This window comes from Dipodomys ordii, unplaced genomic scaffold, assembly GCF_000151885.1.
Source record: "Dipodomys ordii isolate 6190 unplaced genomic scaffold, Dord_2.0 Scaffold109, whole genome shotgun sequence".
In the NCBI taxonomy this organism is placed as follows: domain Eukaryota; kingdom Metazoa; phylum Chordata; class Mammalia; order Rodentia; family Heteromyidae; genus Dipodomys; species Dipodomys ordii.
The window spans coordinates 2,195,352-2,214,655 of NW_012267325.1; the positions used below are offsets into that span (position 1 = coordinate 2,195,352).

The 19,304-nt window shown below is 38.5% G+C and overlaps 1 protein-coding gene across 1 annotated transcript in view; it reads right to left on the reverse strand.

Moving 5' to 3' along the window:
* Positions 1-16,609, reverse strand: part of Trpa1 (transient receptor potential cation channel, subfamily A, member 1) — a 49,691-nt gene extending 33,082 nt beyond the window's left edge. Inside the window, exons 1-5 of the mRNA XM_013028417.1 lie at positions 16,508-16,609; positions 9,790-9,949; positions 7,638-7,813; positions 2,317-2,424; positions 93-201 (exon numbers count right to left, since the gene is read on the reverse strand). Coding sequence (XP_012883871.1) covers positions 93-201; positions 2,317-2,424; positions 7,638-7,813; positions 9,790-9,949; positions 16,508-16,609 — 655 coding nt within the window. The remainder of the gene's footprint in view (positions 1-92; positions 202-2,316; positions 2,425-7,637; positions 7,814-9,789; positions 9,950-16,507) is intronic.
* Positions 16,610-19,304: the final 2,695 nt, after the last annotated feature.

A 19,304-nucleotide genomic window follows, 5' to 3' on the forward strand; every position in this document is an offset into this window, starting at 1 on the left:
AGATTATGCAGAGATCCTATTAGAAACTTCTCAAGCATATCTACCAGGACACTCTTCTGTATTTCGAAGAATTAAAGCAAGTCTCTACTCACCAAACTTTAATATTAGTTCCATGCATTTTTTGGCACCTGAAAACGCAGCCTGGTGTACAGGGTAATCTCCCCACTTATTCGACTTACAGAGTTTTGCTCCTTTACTTAACTGGTGGAAAAGATAAAGACAAAAGTCAATGACATGAGTTAAACCCGAAATCACAAGAGTGAATGTGTATATCTGTGCCATTCCTGGAATGTTCTACTTCCCTGGGCCACAATAAAAACATAGAGACTTTGTACTTATACAAAAATCTATGAAAGACAGTAATTTCAGAAGTAGGCTAAGATTCTTCAATATACTTACATTATAACTTTTGAAGATGGAGTAACACCGTGATTCAAAATTATCAACTTGATAACTCATAAATGCAACATACTTTAATGGAATGTATGAATATTTAAAAAAAAGAATATCATGATCTCTATGCTGTGTTGCAATTTCTATGAAAATAAAGTGATAGTCTCCAGATTTTTCCTTTATTTATTTAAAGTTAATAAGAACTATATAAGCTATAAATAAAGATTAATAATATACCAGTAGTTATAAAATCAAGAAAATCAGTTATTTTCATTAATAAATGTTCTTTACTACACAAAAATTAGAATTAGGATTTATCATTTCACCTGAGCCAATCACTTTGAAGTACTATTTTGTATACCTTAAACTTCAATTTTAAGTACCTTTCACCATTATGATATATCAGACTTTGAAAGTAAATTCTTAAAATCTTGCATCTGAGAGCCAGGATAAGCATATGCATGTGTTTAACATATATGTGTGCCTCTGTATAATTTTGTGTTCTTAAAAATGGAGCATATGCCTCAAAAAAACATATTGTTAACAAATACATTTTTGAGCAAATTCTTTATAAAACAATACCATCACACAGTATACACATAAAACTTATACTTGGAAAGAGATAACATCTTAAATATATATGCACATATATGCTTGCAAATATGCATATATGCAATTATGTATATATGTATGTATGAACATATATATGTATATATAATTGTTCTAATTTTTCCTATTTTCTATCTAATTATTTTTAGTTTTTGGTTGGAGTGAAGTTTATTTTCATTCTTTTTATTATGTACTGTATTCTCTTTTTGGTATAATCATGTCAGCTTGTAGGCTACATATTCATTTCTAAGTCTATCTAGTGAATATATTAACATATATTTGCACATGCAAGTATAGGTAATCATTTTAAAATGTTTTCATTTTATGTTCTTTCTTTGGAGTGTTGAATAAGCAAAATCAATGGTAAGATTCAGGGAGAACTCAATGTAATTTCATAGAAAGGCTAACTCACAGTTCAACCAATAAAACCAGAAAGGAGGTACTTGAATAGAGGAGTAGGGTTAAGGAGAGAGGGGTAGATGAATGAAGAGGAAAGGGAGAGAATAAAATCCTAAACTTTCTACAATATTAAGAAAAGCAAGGAAAGGACTGGGGTTGGGAGAGATTTAGAAGAATGTTAAAAGGGGTGACATTGACCAAGATGATTTGTATTCATAAACTGCTTTATTGAATGGCAACTCCTTTGTACAACTACTTAAAGATAATAAAAATAGATAACAAATACAGAAACTGTTCTGAATAGTACACATGAGATTAAAGAATATTTGACAGAAAGCTATTGCCTGGAATTCTAGGAGTGCATTAAAAAGGTAATGACAGAAGCAAATGAAGTCACCAAATTGTAATCCCCATTGCTAGTCTTTCTGGACCCCCAGGTAGCCTTTCCTGAGAATAGACTGGTTCTGCACACTCAGGACAGTGGTTGAGAATCTTTAGTCATTACATTGCTGATATTTTCCCATTTGAAAACTGAGGTAACAATGCTGCTCTTGGGAGCTGGAATGGCTATGTTCCTTTTGGTTTTTATATTATGGGTCAAATAATTCATCTTTACCTTTGACTACTTGGAGGCTCAGAATTAAATATCTTTATCAATATACTTGCTAGTACACTTTGCATTTTTATTCTAGCCTAAGCCTTAGTTTCATCTTAATTTTTCTTGCCTATATTTCCTTGTACTTGAGTTTTCTCACATCTTCCATGAAACATTATTTCAACATGATTCATATGCTCCACATTCAATGTTAAGTCCATTTAGGATCTAAGAATGTAGAAAGACATAAAAATATACAGAACTAAGATTTTAAACCAATCTTCTGTGAAAAGAAAATAGCAAAATAATATCATACAAACCAAAATATTCAGTGCTTCACTATTATCTCTGGCACATGTGCTCAATACCGCTGTGTTTCCGTTTTCTCCTTCCAAATTAATATCAGTAGTGCTGTGCTCAGTTAAGACCTACACAGGAGAGAGGAACAATTGTCAAGAAGAAAATTTTCAGATTTCCAAATAAGAACTTATTTTCCCTCGACTCTAAGCTCTCAGATGCTGAGATGTCTTTTTCCACTTCATTTAACTCTCTTAACAAACTTGCATATAATGGATAGAAAGTAAATTAACCAAAATGGATAAAATTATAAGTGTAATATCACATCAATTAAGGCAATGTTGAGTTATGGAATTGAAAATAGAATACAATTATAGATACATATTGGAGTTTCACTGAATACTTACTATTTTTAAAGTGAATTACATTAAGTGATATTTTCAAAAATTACTTTGTAGAAGTATTTGGAATGTGTACACGAGGAGAATGAAAGAGGCATGGGAAGACAAGGAAGAAAAGAGAAAGAGAAATGATAGAAGGATGGGATTCAACTTAACAAAAATTACTTCATGTTTTTTCTTTCCTCCTAAAACTAACATCTTTGAACTGACCCACCAGATACTTCTCCTCTTGATAAAATGGTGTGATAAAACTATGACATATTTTAACTTTTCAAAAGGTTTATTAAATAACTATGTTATCAGAGTACATTCCCAATAGAATATGTCCCAGTGTGAATGTCAGCAAATAAATTTGGCCACTAAGAAGCTCTGCTCCTAGGAGAAACTTCTAGGTTTTAGGGCTCAACAACATGAGGAAACTGACAATGGATACAAGGAAATAAAACCAAAAAGATCATTTCCTGGATTTTAGACAACTTCTCACTCTGTTCCTTCAAAAAATATTTTATTGTCATTGTAGAGGTGATGTCCAGAGGGGTTATAGTTATATGAGTCATGTAATGAGTACATTTTGTTTTGAACCATGTCATCCCTTCCCTCATTCTCTCCCAGTTTTTGCTTCCTCTCATCACCCACAAGTTGTATAGTTCATTTTCCACATAGTATCCAGTATTTGTTTGTCCTTTGTCCTATCTTTTCTGTGCTCCCTTACCCTCTCAAAGACAAACTAACAAGCAAGACAAAAGGAAGACAACAAGAAACAGCAACAACCACAATAAAACCCCACTTATTTCCGATTCTTGAAGGCCATTTATTAAAATATTATTTATATACACATAGCTATTGAACCTTTGTGATCTGCTCCTATAAATATCCTCCTTTGGTCTTACTTGTGTGACTATCTAGAGACCTGTATAATTTACCATGTCCCATAGTATTTTCTTGTTTAGTATCCAGTGTGTTTACTTGTATGTAGATTTATAGACACATTCTTGTTACCACAAATGAGGGAAAACATGAAACCCATGTTTCTCTGGGTCTGGCTTACATCGCTTAATATGATTTTTTCCGAGTCTTTCCATTTCCTTATGCATGGATGGAATATCACTCTTTCAGATACATGAGTAGAATTTATACACACACATACACATACACACACACACACACAAACATTTGTCCACTGAGGGATATCTGGGTTGATTCCATATCTTGGCTATGGTAAATCATGCTGCAATGAACATGGTTGTGATTGTAGCTTTAGTGTGGCTTTAGTGTGGTTAATTGAATAGATGCCCAGGAGTGGGGTTTCTAGATCATAAGGAAGCCCTATGTTTAGTCTTTGAGAAACCTCCATACTGCTTTCCAGAGTGGTTGAACAATTTTACATTCTAACCAATAGGGTAGTAGAACAGATCTAAAATTGCATATAATTTAAACAGCTTTTTTAAAGTTATGCATATGACAGTACAATAACTATACTCTAACAAATGCTACAAATCTATAATCTGTGACATTTAAAGGGTTAAAATGAAAAAAATCTCTTTGTATAAATGTTGAAAGGTTCTTTTACACATGATACTAAGCCTTCAAGTTCTATCTTCTAGAGAGAGCAATGAAAGTATACAAATTTAATCATGACTAGGCATTTCTGGAAACCTGAGAGGTGAACTCTCTAGAGATCCCTGAGATAGGAATCCAAAAAGGGCAAATAAGTTGATATTTTGAGATTATATCCCAGAACAAAGACTATGGAGATAGAAGACCACTGACTAATTCCCAGTCCAATGGGCCCCATAGAATATTGTACTGCCTATGTATTGCCCATGTAAGAATGTGAGGTGATAAACAGATTACACCTCTTTTATTTTACAATCATATGGGCAATGGCGGAAAGTCTCAGGGAAGACTGGAAGATACTCTGTAAATGGTCAAGGGCTGGTGGGTGTAGGCCAGTGCTCTGGGCATATGTGTAGAGGTAGGCTTTAGGGCTTTACTCCATCTGCTTCCTATTCCTGATATCTCTACTGAAGCAGATGGGTTTAAGAATAGTTTTCGATGATGTTATGGCTGGTGGCACCAAGAAAGAAGAGATTATTTCAGTCCTTTCATGACCATACATCTCTTCTTTTTCTAGTCATGACCCAGCAACATTTCTTTTATGTCTACAATCTAGTTTATAAATCTGTTATGAGCTTATTTTAAATCCTTTTTGTTCTATTTCTATGCAATAATCACCTTTCTGTATTTATTGGTCTGAAATTTTCTAATTCCCAAATCATACTTTTAGAGTCAACATTAATTATATTAATGGGCATTTGTCTCTGAAAAGTCTTCAGACAGCCTCTGACATTGCTGAGGGTTCCCTACAAAGACTAGGGACCCAACCCAACATGTTCCTTTCTATACGGAACATGTATAATGTAGACATTAAAATAAAAATGTTTGTTGGGCACCAGCAGCTCATGTCTGTAATCCTAGCTACTTAGGAAGCTCAGATCTGGGGATCATGGTTCAAGAACTCCAGGAGACTCATCACGAGTTAATCATAGAAAAAACTGGAAGCGAAGCTGTAGCTCAGTGTTAAGAGTGCTGGCCTTGAGCTAGCCCACGCCCAGAGTTCAAGCTCCAGGACTGGCAAAAAAAAAGTGTATTCTCATGGGACTTTCTAATAACCTCCCCAGAGGTCATCTTGCCACAGCTTTATAGTTCCTCAGCAATCTCCTCTAATCACTCATTCATTCATTCATTTAGCAGCCACCACTTAGCAGTACAGTGCTGGGCACTAGAGACATTAGCAAAGCAGAGTTCCTCTTTCATTGATAACCATCCGGTAGAAAGAAAAGCATGTGAATATTTATTGACAATACTACATGTTAAGAATTATGATGTTCAAATCAGATACAGTGAGACAACATGAAGCAGGCTTCCCTTTGTCCCTGTATGCCCATTTTGGAGGGCTAAAAGTTTTTGTTAAAGGGAAATGGATCTCTTTGCTTATTTTTTTTATTGTGAAAATACTATACAGAGGGGTTACAATTATATGAGCAAGGTAATGAGTACATTTCTTATCAAGCATTGTTGCCTCCTCCTTTGTTTCCCCTTCCTATCCCTGCCCTCCCATCTCCACAACTGCACTCCCCTGCCAGTACCCCCTGCCCCTCCCCCATGCCAAAGTTGTAAAGTTCATTTTCAACATAGCATCTTGTACATTTCATTGTTGCAATGGGTGCATCTGTATCCCTATTTAAAAATTTTGTTTTTTCTTTTCCCTCCCCAAATTATACCAACATCAAATACAGTGAAAACAGGGGTTTTCACATACCATGGGGAAGGGGCATACAAAGCAACAACAAAAAAATCACCTTATAAATACGTTAGAAACAATAGCAAGAAAGAAAAAACCACTTGTGTCCTTATTTTGGGGTTCATTTTGCCCAACATCATCTTATCTTTACTTATTTATACATAGTTAGATTTGGGTATGGCTTAGTACAAAAGCAAAATCATCATTACCAAAATTATTTCCACAGGAAAGTTTATTGTTAGTTCCAAATAGCTTAACTTAGAAATGAACATGAAGGGGGCTGGGAAGGTGGCTCAGTGGTAGAGTGCTTGCCTTGCATGCCTGAGGCCCTGGGTTCAATTCCTCAGCACCACATAAGCAAAAAGAAAAAAGCTGGAAGTGGCACTGTGGCTCAAGTGGTAGAGTGCTAGCCTTGAGCTGAAGAGCTGAGGGACAGTGCCCAGGTCCAGAGTTCAGGCCCCACGACTGGACCCCCACCAAAAAAAAAAGAACATGAAGAACATGATTCATTTGTAAAATGGCATTCTTTGTTAAAGAAGTACATGTATTTTCTATTGTACCTGTGAGGCTCTGAGATGTAGTTGAAAAGTCAGGGACTAAATCTAATTTTCACCTGATGGACATTCACCAATATTTCCTTTCTTAGAAGAAATTCACTCTCAACTTTTGAAAAAATAAGAAAATTTCCCAATGTTGTCTATGTATTTTCTGCTAGCCTGTATTCTAACAGGCCTCCTGCTCTAACAAAAACAGCACATTACAATTGTATTTTCTATCTTTGCCAAAGTGCTCACGACCTTCCTACTATGAATCATAAAATCAATGAGACTAAGAGTGCCAAAGCCTGATCTTGGGAACTTTTGAAAGAGACGAATTTCTAATTCTTGTTTTCATCATTCAGGATGTTAGGCAAGTTATTTAATTTTCTCTGCCTTGTTCAGCTGTAAAATAATAGACTTAATGTATAGATGGTTCTTAATAAGAATTTAATAAGCACAGAAACATTAATTGTTGGAAATGAACTTTACAACTTCGGTGCGAGGAGGGGAGGGAGATACGGGTGGGAAGGGATAGTGGAAGAAAAACAGAAGATGGGTAACAATGCTCGAAAAGAAATGTCCTTACTACCTTACTCATATAACTGTAACCCCTCTGTACAGCATCTTTACAATAAAATAAAATTTAAAAGTGAATAAAATTTATGGTAGTAAAATGGGTATTAGTGGCTTACATCTATAACCTAGCTACTCAGGAGGCTAAGACCTGAAAATTCCAATTTAAAGCCATGAGACTTTTGTATTCAATTAACCACCAAAGAGCCAGAAATAGAAGTGTGGCTTTAGTGGAAGAGAATCAGACTTAAGCAAAAAGGCTAAGTTATAGTGCCTAAGACCTGAGTCTTAGAATCGGCACATATAATAAGCTAAAGCTATTTTTTAAATGTCATCACCATCGCCATCACAACCACTACCCTCACTACTATCATCATCATCAGTTGTTAAGAGTAAATACTTATAATGATCACATTTCATTTACTGTGGCAGTTTAGATTGGTCACTATGGATCTGGAGAGAGAAGCAGCTATGGGCACCACACCCCTCCAGCAGTCAGGCCTTCGGAAGTGGTCTGGCACACTAACCTTGGTGATCTCATTGTACGTGCCCTGCACAGCTATGTGAAGGGGAGCCATCATGTTGCTGTTTCGGAGGTTTGGGTTTGCTCCTTGGCAGAGAAGGAACTTCACACTTCCAACCTGGTTGTTCTCTGCAGCCCAGTGCAAAGGGGTGTTTCCATAATCATCCATTGCATTCAGCACTGGAAGACAATAGCAAAGTGTTTTGTTCTAATTCCATTGAATATCCCCTAAGTACCTGCACACTTTAGATCTCAGTGCCAAGTCTAAGTATAATCAGCTGCATCTCCTTTATGAGAAATGAAAATACAGTTTCAGTTGGGTACCAGTAGTTCACAGCCGTAATCCTACCTACTCAGAAGGCTGAGATCTGAGGATCACAGTTAAAAGGCAGCCCAGGCAGTCTGTGAAACTCGTAATTGCCAATTAACTACAGAAGAGAAGCTGTAGCTCAAGTATTGGAGCTCAAGCCTTGAAAAAATAAGCTAAGGAGCTGTGCCCAGGCCCCAGTTCAAGCCCCCCGTACTGTCACACATTAAAAAACAATACTAGAGTTTCAGTTCTCAAGAAACATCTAATGGGTATGTTTGGAATTAAGACAACTTTTTGGAACTGTGGCACTGATCTTGTAAGCTGAGATAAATTTCAGTCTCTAGTATCCACAAGAAATAATAGATAGTCCTATAGCCAAATGTTTCTATTATTTATGAATTTGGAGGCTGTGATAAAATATTGAGATAATATAAGAGCAGAAACTGTATGCCAGGCAATCTATGTGTTCCATGTAACTGTGATTTCATCCAACCCTCAATAGTCATTCCAACTGAGCAAGCTGTAGCCACACATCAAGCACTAAACAAGGATCTATACTTCTACTCTTCTACTCTATAACCAAATAACTTGAATATGACCTCATCTTTACTATTCTTCACAATTCATTTGTACAAACGTTATTGAGGCTATTGACCTCTCATATTTGATGTCTTTGGACTAGCTGGTCCTTGGAATTCATCAGTCACAATGCCTTTCCTTGGCTTGGGCACCGTCATCACTCTTGTCCACCTCTCTCTTGTCCGTTCTAATCTTCCTCTACTATTTGTCTCTAACTGTTGGTCCTCAGGCCTTAACCACTTTTTGTTAGCAATGAATGGTTTCCTAAAGCACATTTCTCACTCTCATCTACTTCCTATGCAATAATAGCCCCTGGTAGTTGAGGGAAATCCCTTCCTTCTATAGTTCTGGTTCTACTGTGCATTTCCAAGCGGTGATCCGCTAGCCTATATAAACTCAGCATGACCAAATCCCCTTAACCTCAGACACTCACTTTGTTTCTGGTTAGTTTTAGGCCTCCTCCCTGGGATGGTTTATTTATACTACTAGCCTACTTCCCTATGTTAGGAATCTCAAAGTCAGGCACAACTCTAGTACACTTACTCTTCAGATTCAATCCTATTGTCCAGCACTATTGACACTGCATGTGATATATCCTGAATCTCCCCCTGGCCCTATTTCAGCCACATGAATGGAATTTCATTTTCCCTTTACACTTAAAAACAAAGTGGGAGGCAACAATGCTTGATAAGAAATGTACCCATCACCTTGCTCATGTAATTTTAACCCCTCTGTACAGTATTTTCACAAAAATTAAATATAAATAAATAAATAAAATGGATTTCAGAGAAGATGTAGTTTTTGAAACAATGTCTTGCTATGTAGCCCATGCTGGCCTCAAACTCTCCATCCTCCTATCTCTTCCCCTGCCCAAGTAATGATATTAAAAGCATCTGCCACACACACAGCTCGCCATCAATTTTGAATTGGCCTTCTAATACACTTTCACAGTATTAGTGGGGTTCTATCATAAAGATTTTATCCTACACCTCCCTGTTTAAATATCTGTGGCATCCACTATTTCATTGTCTTATGTTGGATTTCCCAGATATGTCCAATGTTGGATTTTCTAGGCAAGGAGAGAGAGGATGTCATAACTTAGGAGGCAAAATTTGAAGAGCACTCAAATATAGGGAAATTCCCACTCAAGTGAAACATTCTGGTCCTTTGTATACTAATATACCCTTCAGAATCTCTACATACCACAGATCTCAATAAATCTAAGGGATGATGGGTCTGTGGAACCATTACAGTAACATTTATTTACCATCGCAAGAAGAGCCACTGATGATCATCTTCATTAATTCAACTTGACCTTCAGCTGCAGCATGATGCAAAGGGGAGACATTCTCATCCTCATCTTTGTTTGATTTTCTTAGGTTCCTCATGCATTTGTGCAATTTATACACACTTCTTTCACAATCCACCTATAGGTAGAGAAAAATATGTTACCCTAAACAAACATTTGCAAAATGTACTAATATAAAGTTACTCACTTTATAGCTTAAAAACTTTACTAGTAACTAGGCATCAGTGGCTTAAGCCTGTAGCTACTCAGGAGGCTGAAATCTGAGGATTCCAGTTTGAAGCCAGCTCAGGCTGAAAAGTCTGTGAGAATCTTATATCCAATTAACCAGCAAAAACAAAACCAAAACCAAAAACAGGAGTGGAGTTGTGGCTCTACTGGTAAAACACTAGCCTTGAACAAGAAAGCTACTGAACAACACTCATATCCCAGTATTCAAAACTATCAAAATACTTACAGATAGAAGGTAAAGCAAATGCATAAATATTGATAGCATGCAAATAAGTGTTTTAGTTTTCTTATCATAACTTGTAAACATTAACTACATTTTCTAGACACTATTAGAAGGCTGACAATTTTCAAAATCTTTTGTACAGCAGCATTTAAATATACTTTATTTGATGATTTTTATTAAAAGTTATTTCTAGCACTGTTACTTATACTTGAGAATGAAGAGGTATCAGTGAAGCTAAAAGGCAGAATTTATTCTACTGCTAACATGTATTTTAATGTGTGTGTGTGTGTGTGTGTGTATGTGTGTGTTTGTGGGGGTGGGTCCTGGGGCTTGAACTCAGGACCTAGGCACTGTCCCTGAACTTCTTTTACTCTAGGCTAGCACTTTACCATTTAAGCCAGAGCTTCACTTCCAGCACTTTTTTTCCCTAGTTTATTGGAGATAAGAGTTTCAAGGACTTTACTGCCCTGGGCTGGCTTCAAACCATGAACCTCAGATCTCAGCCTCCTGAATAGTTAGTATATGAGAAACTGGCTCCTGGTTTACTGCTAACATTTTTACATTGCTTACATACGGTGATAATATTGGCCACATGCTAAATCACAGATGCCAGAAATGTCAATACATTAGGTATTCTGATGTTTGGCTACCACAGGAAAGGTAAAAAGTACAAAGTTGAATTGCATGTTGGGACGCCAAACCCAGACAGAAGCCAAATGTTGACACATTCCTGATTGTATATGGTACCCTCCTCTGGAATCCCAGCATTTTTTTTGGGGGGGGGTCCAGTCGTGGGGCCTGAACTCTGGGCCTGGGCGCTGTCCCTCAGCTCTTCAGCTTAAGGCTAGCTCTCTACCACTTGAGCCACAGAGCCACTCCGGCTTTTTTTTTCTGCTTATGTGGTGCTGACGAATCGAACTCAGGGCCTCATGCATGCAAGGCAAGCACTCTACCACTGAGCCACCTTCCTAGCCCAAGCCCAGCATTTTCAAACCCATGCTGTGCTGGCTTGCTCTGCTTATTTGCTTGAGGTTCTTCACTTGCACGAATGACATCTGATGCTTCTCCTTGTTCTACATCCATTCAGCTTCCTTCAGCTTCCCACATCCAACCTACCCCTGCTGATAGCCCAAGAGACCATCCTTCCCTTATGCCTCTCTCATATTCTCCCTGGATTTACTATCCACTCTTCCATATTCCACAAAATGTAGGATTACAAAGAATTAATGGCTATAGGAATTGATGTGTTCTCTCTTGTTTTAAGAATGCTAAACACTTTAATTTCTAATATGATAAGTCCTAGTAGCTATAGCTCAACACAAACATTCTTCAGGATGCTCCATATTGTTTAAGTTTAATAATGCTCCATATTGTTTAAGTTTAATGGGATTCTGAGAATAAGTTTGAGAAGCCTTCTAGTCCTTTCATGATCTCTTGTCTAAAAATATATTCAATATTTACTACACATTTGTACATTTAATTCCATAGCTGTAAATATCTTTCTAGAGAAACAGCAAAGGAAAGAGGAAGAAAGGAAAGTTTAAAGCTTTATAGACAGCAGGAGAAGCTACATAGTACTTTATACATTAGAAATCTCCTAGACTATTTGTTAAGTTTTAATTTTCTAGAAGCATAAACATATCAATACAAAAAATAGGCAAAATAAATGGAAATACATTGTATTCTACAGTACTATACAGGTTAAAATAATTTCTCAGTATATCTTCCAGAGGCCAAATAAAAAGTTTCCCTAAAATTTTAATAACTATTTTCTATTTTTTAATTGACAATTAACAAATGTGTGTGTGTGTGTGTGTGTGTGTGTGTGTGTGTGTGTGTGTGTGTGCTGGTATTGGGGCTTGAATTCAGGCCTGGGCAATGTCCTGAGCTTTTTCACAAAAGGCTAGCTAGCACTCTACTACTTTGAGACACAGTGCCATGTCCAGTTTTTTGCTAGTTAACTGGAGATAAGAGTCTCATGGACTTTCCTCCCCAGCCTCCTGAGTAGCTAGGATTACAGCCACCAGCACTCAGCCATAATTCTCTAATCAATATTTCATTACACATACCAAAAGCAAAATGTTTTACAAGTCATTTTTCACAGAAGCCACTATAAAACATTTTCATGAAAATGCAAAAAATAATGTCTCCTAACAAAAGATTAATACATCTACTTTATATTTTGTTTGTCATTTATATATTTATATATGTTTGTCATTATCCTAATTTGTTATTTTAAAGATAGGACATTTCTTATTACTGAAAAGAAAAGCTGCCAAAGTAAAATGCTGACATATGTACAGTATTTTCATGCAGTTAGAGAAGTCAGGTTGGGATAAGAATTTAATCTCAAAGACTTGAACTTTGGATTCTGCCTTTGTTATCACAAGGCAAGCAGCAACGAAGAAAGTGGTTTTCTACTGTGGCATGGTAAAGATCTGTAACTTGTCCCTGGGTAATGGTGGCTCATGTCTATAATCCTAGCAACTCAAGATGCTGAGATCTGGAGATCAAGGTTTGAGGCCAGCTCAGGCAGAAAGTTCCATGAGACTCTTATCTTCAATTAACCAAAAAAAAAGCTGGAAATGGAGCTGAGGCCAAAGTAGTAGAGCATTAGCATTGAGTGAAAAAGCTCAGGTACAGTACCCCGGACCTGAATTCAAGCACACATACATACACAAATATTTGTCAATTGTCAACAACAACAACAACAACAAAGAATTCTGTATAAACCACATATACCTTTAGTGGCTCCAGCATATAGGAACGACCATTGAAATATTTCTGAATTTACACGTAATCACTAGTAAATTTAATTTAAGATGAGCTTCTTACACAAATGTTACTTCTTTAATGTCTTGCTTTATCTTAGAATCAGTTAGGAAGCATTTTAGCACTTGATTTTCATGTTTTTTGAATGACAATGAAGGGATTTACCTTCTGTGCTCTTTGCACTGGAAAGGACAATGCACAGATCCTGTAAGCCCTGTGCTGTCACCCAGTTTTACACTCTTTAGGTGCAGATGCCTCCAAGTACTATGGAAGTCATAGGAACAAAACAGCAGCTAAACACTGAAAAGCAACACATGAGGTGGGCTCTCAGCCTCAGGCCAGAACCTGATATGTTTTCAGGCTTTGAAGAGGTTCATTAGAGAAATGGTTGCAGGTAAGCAAGCCTAGACAAATCATATGTGCCCAGTGGAAATGGTTTCCTATTGCTGGGTCACCAGGTTCTATAGGATTTTGAGCTACAGGATTAGGTTCATATCTATTAGACGGCATCACTTTTACAGAAGCTAATTCTAATTCCTTTACATTTGAAATATCGAATCCATCTGTTTTATCTTACTAAAGAAGTAGTAGAGCAAAAAGAAAGGAAAACTAAGGAGACAGACTATAAAAAAGCAAAGGCTAAATGCTAAAGTATTAACTTCCTTGAAAGAGTTATGGAATAAGGATAAAAGCATCTATTTGATAGTTCTTTTGCACATTTCTCATTTTGCAAGTGCTCAGTGATTCCTCAACTTGGTTAATATTTCTGAGTGTGTATGTGTGTGTGTTGATGAATATATGTTATATGCTTTATTTGTCAAATTGGAAGTTATCAAGAAATTCATTAGAATAAAAACTCTCCATAGAACTGACGTGATTCTAAGAACTGAGATTTTTTATAGAATGATCTAGAATTACTGTACTTAATAAAATAACATATCAAAAGTCCTCAGCCTATAAGCTACAGTTTTATTCATTGGTTTTCTGGTTTCTATTTTGTTTTTCGGATAGGGCTCTTCGTATCCCAGGGTGGCCTTGGACTCCCAATCAGTCCTCCTGCCTCAGTCTCCTTATTGCTGAGATTACACGTATACTCTATATTCTTGGTCCTAATGTAGGACCTAAATGATCCACCCAAATGTCTCCACTTGACTTAAACAACACAACTAAATAAGACATCAAGGCTGGAGGTATGGCTCAAGTGGTAACACAATTGAGCACAAGGTCCTGCATTCAAGTCCTAGTACTTCAAAACCAACAGTAGCAACAATAAAAAAAACTAAATAAAATATGTGAAAGCCTGGATATTGAAACTGAGTTGCAGAAATCCTTCAGCAAGTCATGACTGGTTTTGTTTAATTTAAACTTTTTGTCTTCTCCTAAATTAGTTCCAAAGACTTTATCCTATTCATTCATGACTCAGTTCTTTAACTAGGCCAAAAGGCAATGATTATTATGTTAGTATTAAGGAGGGGGGAAATCTGGTGGTAAATCTAGATAGGCAAAGAAATTCCTCTTTGTAGGCCTGGTTTGTGGGTTTGTGTGATTTACTACACATCTCTAACTCACACATTACTCACAGTGGTGTTAAGTCATTGCAAACATTTCACAATTTGGCAATTTCTACCCCAAGTCAAGCTGTATATGCCTCATGACTGTTATGACGTTAGCAGACAGAACTACTCACAAATAACTGTAATTCTATCCAGGAAGTTGAGACTTGGAGCATCCAGGTTCAAAGTCAGCCTGGAAAGAAATGTCTAAGAGACTCCATCTCCAGTTAGCCATCAAAGAGCTGGGCTGGACACATGGATCAAGTGGTAGGGTAATGGCCATGAGCAAGAAAGCAGAGTGATATCAAGAGGCCTTGACAAGCCTTAGAGAAAGAAAGAAAGAAAGGAAGGCAGAGAGAAAGAAAGAGGAAGGAAGGAAGGAAGAAAAAGAGAGAAGAATGAAAGAAAGAAGCAATGAAAGAAAGAAAGAGAAAGGGAGGGAGGGAGAAGGGAAAGAGAAATAAACAAAGAAAGATGGGCCGGGCGCTGGTGGCTCAAGCCTGTAATCCTAGCTACTCAGGAGGCTGAGATCTGAGGATCGCGGTTCAAAGCCAGCCCGGGCAGGAGAGACCGTGAGACTCCTATCTCCAATAAACCACCAGAAAACTGGAAGTGGCGCTGTAGCTCAAGTGGTAGAGCGCTCGCCTTGAGCTGAAGAGCTGAGGGACAGCGCCCAGGCCCAGAGTTCAAGCCCCACTACGGACCAAAAAAAAAAAAACTTTATAAGAAAGAAAGATGGAAGGGAGGGAGGGAAAGGAGCAAAGACAGACAGACAACAAGGATGGAAAGATGGAAGGGAGGGAGGGAAAGAAGCAAAGACAGACAGACAGCAAGGAAGGAAAGAAAGGAAGGTAGGAAGGAAAGAAAGAGAGAGAAAGAAAGAGGAAGGAAGGAAGAAAGTAAAAGAGAAGAACGAATGAAAGAATGAAAGAAAGAAAGAGAAAGGAAGGGAGGGAGAAGGGAAAGAGAAATAAGCAAAGAAAGAAAGATGGAAGGGAGGGAGGGAGGGAAAGAAGCAAAGACAGACAGACAGCAAGGAAGAAAAGAAAGAAAGAAAGAAAGGAGAGAGGGAGGGAAGGAGGAAGGGAGGGTAAATCGCAAAGTGCTGAGTTTGAAAGTGTTCCAAAACATATTTGATGAGTAAATCAGAATGCACATCTCTGACCTCACGCTTCTGTTAAAAATATATGAACATCTGTGCATTTGGGTAGGTGTGTTTTTCCCCTGGAAAATACATAAACTGTCAACATGGTTCCACTGTGAGTTTGCGCCAGGGTTTGCAGTTATTGACAATCCGCTGTTTCAAAAGGGATCCCTCTAGGAGGAAACCTCATGGGCATTCTGAGAATCCAACACCCTTGGCCCCTCACATCCTCGGACCAGAGTAGCAGCTATCTCTGCCTTCCGTCTTCTCTGCCAAAGCCTTTGTGATGCCTCTACTTCGGATGCCTCTGTTTCCAGAGTCCTTATCTGGAAGGCACCACATGCAGAGCGCTGTGTCTCGCCATCAGACAGGAATGCTTCTCCACCCCAATGCACCGTTCAGCTGTTTGGCTCCCATTGAACAATCTGCCAAAACCAGTCCATGCCAAACAGCATGTCCATGCCAAACTTCTGATTCTAGGCAGTTGCCTAGAGGGAAGTTATCCACCCATTAGCAAGAACAAGCTAACCCGACAAGCCAACACACAGAAAGGACCCAAGAGGCACCCTGATTGGAAGAAGCACTTAATAAGGTACATGCACCCCACAGTGAGCACCTCAGCGCTTAGCCTCTCCAAGCTCACGGCCGCACGTTTTCTTATCCCGAAGCTGCACCCCAGAAAACCCGGGGCCGCCCTCCTCCCTGCCCACACGCCGGTGCCTAACAGTTGTTCTGTCCGCGGGTCGCCCAAGGTACCTTAAAAGAGTTATCCATATCGTCATCCACGCCCTGGTACACTACGCCCTGCGGCTCCTTCTTCTCCGCGGGTCGCAGCATCTTTCTCAGGCTACGCTTCATCGACTCCACCTGGACGTCACCAGGTGCAGCTGCTCCTGCGGGGAGCACGCAGGCGCGGTCGGCGGGCGCGGGCGCAAGTGGCTGGGACCGGGATGCCGCGGGTCAGTGCCCCCAGCTCACCAATCAAGCCAGGTATGGAATCCCCATCGGCCCGCAGAAAACTGCCCTAAAGCCCGGAGATCTTCTAGCAGGAGCGCTCGGGTCAGTGCTACTTGTAGGGCAGCAAGCAGGCGGGGCGCAGGAGGAGGCAGAGACGCAGCCTTGGCTTGGGCTGGGACGCGCCCCTTTAGGAGAACAACGCGACTGCTGGGGTTGACGTGGGTTCAGTGAATCTGTTCTATTAAAAAACACTTCAGCCCTACCACGAGGGTGCATGGGGAGTGTAGGGGGCGAATAAGTGAGAGAGGGAGAGGGTACGCCTGGATATATGGGGCGGGGGCGGGGGAGGGCGTTGTATTATTTGGTACATTTTTAAAATAGCTGTACAAAGGGGTTTTAATTCAACATACCGAGTTCACTGCATCTTGACCAATATCATACTTTCCAACATTCTACATGGGGAAAATTTTTTACGATATTGTTTTTCTAAAGAAAACTCTTGAACCTGTCTTGCCTATATCCACCTCCCTTGGAGGGTCTCTTGGATTTGAAGTGTGTGTGTGTGTGTGTGTGTGTGTGTGTGTGTGTGTGTGTGTGTGTGTGTATTTGATTTGATTTTAAGCAAAACCCAGATATTTGGAAGAAACCACATCCTATGTTTGGGATTAAATGAAGTCCCTCCTAATCCCAGGTCCCCAGTCTTTTGGATAACAGCAATATTAGCCTGCCTTATGCTTTCGTATTTAAGAATGGTTTATATTAAGAGAATGACAGGTTAAACATAAACCACTATTGACTTGTTCGTCACCACCTTTGTTTGAGAGACTTATCTTCCTGGGCTTGTGTTTCATTGATTCCTCAACAGTCTAGGTGTAAACTGTGTGCCAGGGAAGACGTTCCTGATCAATTGAGATGTTTTCCATTTAGGTAGAGATAAGAAAACCTCGAAAACTGCTGCTTACACATGTGCCACATGGGTAGAAAGCAAGAAAACTGCTTCCCAAAGCCATCTACTGCTCAGGATGGAACTTAGCTTTAACTGTCTTTTGCTTTGGCAAACTCTGCCCTAGAGTGTGGAATTTACACCTAAGTGACACCTGGGGCACCTAACACAAGAAACACAGGAAGCCAGGACCTCAATACAGCTGACAATCAACTTAGGGCACACTGAGTTGAATTTAAGAGTAAGTAGAGTGGTCATGATGATCTTGAAGAATTGTGAAAAAGTCTTCCCCAAATCTTCTGATTGAAATGGCAAGTTGCAATCATTTCCACCACTGGGGTGGAATTAGAATGAGTGTATCACCAACCATCTGTCCAGTAGTATGGATTATTGCAAGATTGATGAAGGATAATATAGATGTTGGATCTCACCACCTGCACAGTTTTCCCACAGGCATCTCTCTTCAGGACATACGGGGCAGGGATTGGCCACACACCTTGCTATGATTTATCTGAAGTAGGTAATGCATCTGGAAAAACCAAGAAAGGAACGAATCAGAAGGATGGGTAGACACAGGAACTTTCGTTGATCCTGCTGTTTGCCTGGCATTTTATGTACCCATGGCCCACTATTTTGTAATGGAAATACCTTCCAAGAGTATTAATGTTTCTTGCTTCTTACCATGAATTATTGTGATTAATTGCTTTTCTCTACACTTAGCTGAGAAGGATCACTAAGGCAAATGAGAATAAGGAGGACTCTGCAAGTGATGGTTTTGGAAACTGGGGCAGAGGGTATATCACAGCAGCAAGCATTAGAGAGCTATGTTAGCTCTGAGACAGGGATGAGGGGTTCAGGGAACTCAGCCATGGAGGATGCTGGGAAAAGCGTGGCTGGAAGTCAACAGCCCTTCTTTGTTATATCTTTTCCAGCACACAATTTCTACACATAACCATTTCTGTAAATTTGCTCCTGCGCCCATTTCTATGTGTGTTCCCCCTACATATATACAACACACACACACACATACATACGAAATATATATCCAAAGCATGTATCATTTCTAACTTGTCCCCTTCCTGCTTCAACACTAAAAAATATAGATGCATGGTGTGAGATATCTGAATTTTCCCCTGCCTTCTGCTGAAATGAACAGAGGGAGAAACATGTTTTTATGACCACTTTTATTATCTTTGTTTGGATTTGTTCATTTTAGGCATTTCTCAACAATATTTTCCTAAGACTACCCCAACCCTGTAACTGTTTGTTATTGCTTCATTATTTCCTATCTAGCAGAAGCATCCTTTAATTGGACTATGTTTATTGAAAATAACTGGATTTTAAGTGCATAATGTAGACAGGAAAATGATGGCATCTAGCCACTTACAATTAGGATCTTGTTTCCTTTGAACTTTAATTATTGATGATAATAATTTAATAGTTTAATTATTAATGAAACATAACATTTCATACCAGTTTATAATTCCAAAATTATAAATATTAGAGATGATATCCTTCATAGAAATTTCCAAAAAGTAATTGTTATTATCAAATTATATTTTGTTATTTGATAGGGGCTTATTCAAAAGCAGACAATAAAACTTGTACTTAAAATTTCTTGGTAAAATATAGTGACATACAAATATAATCTCA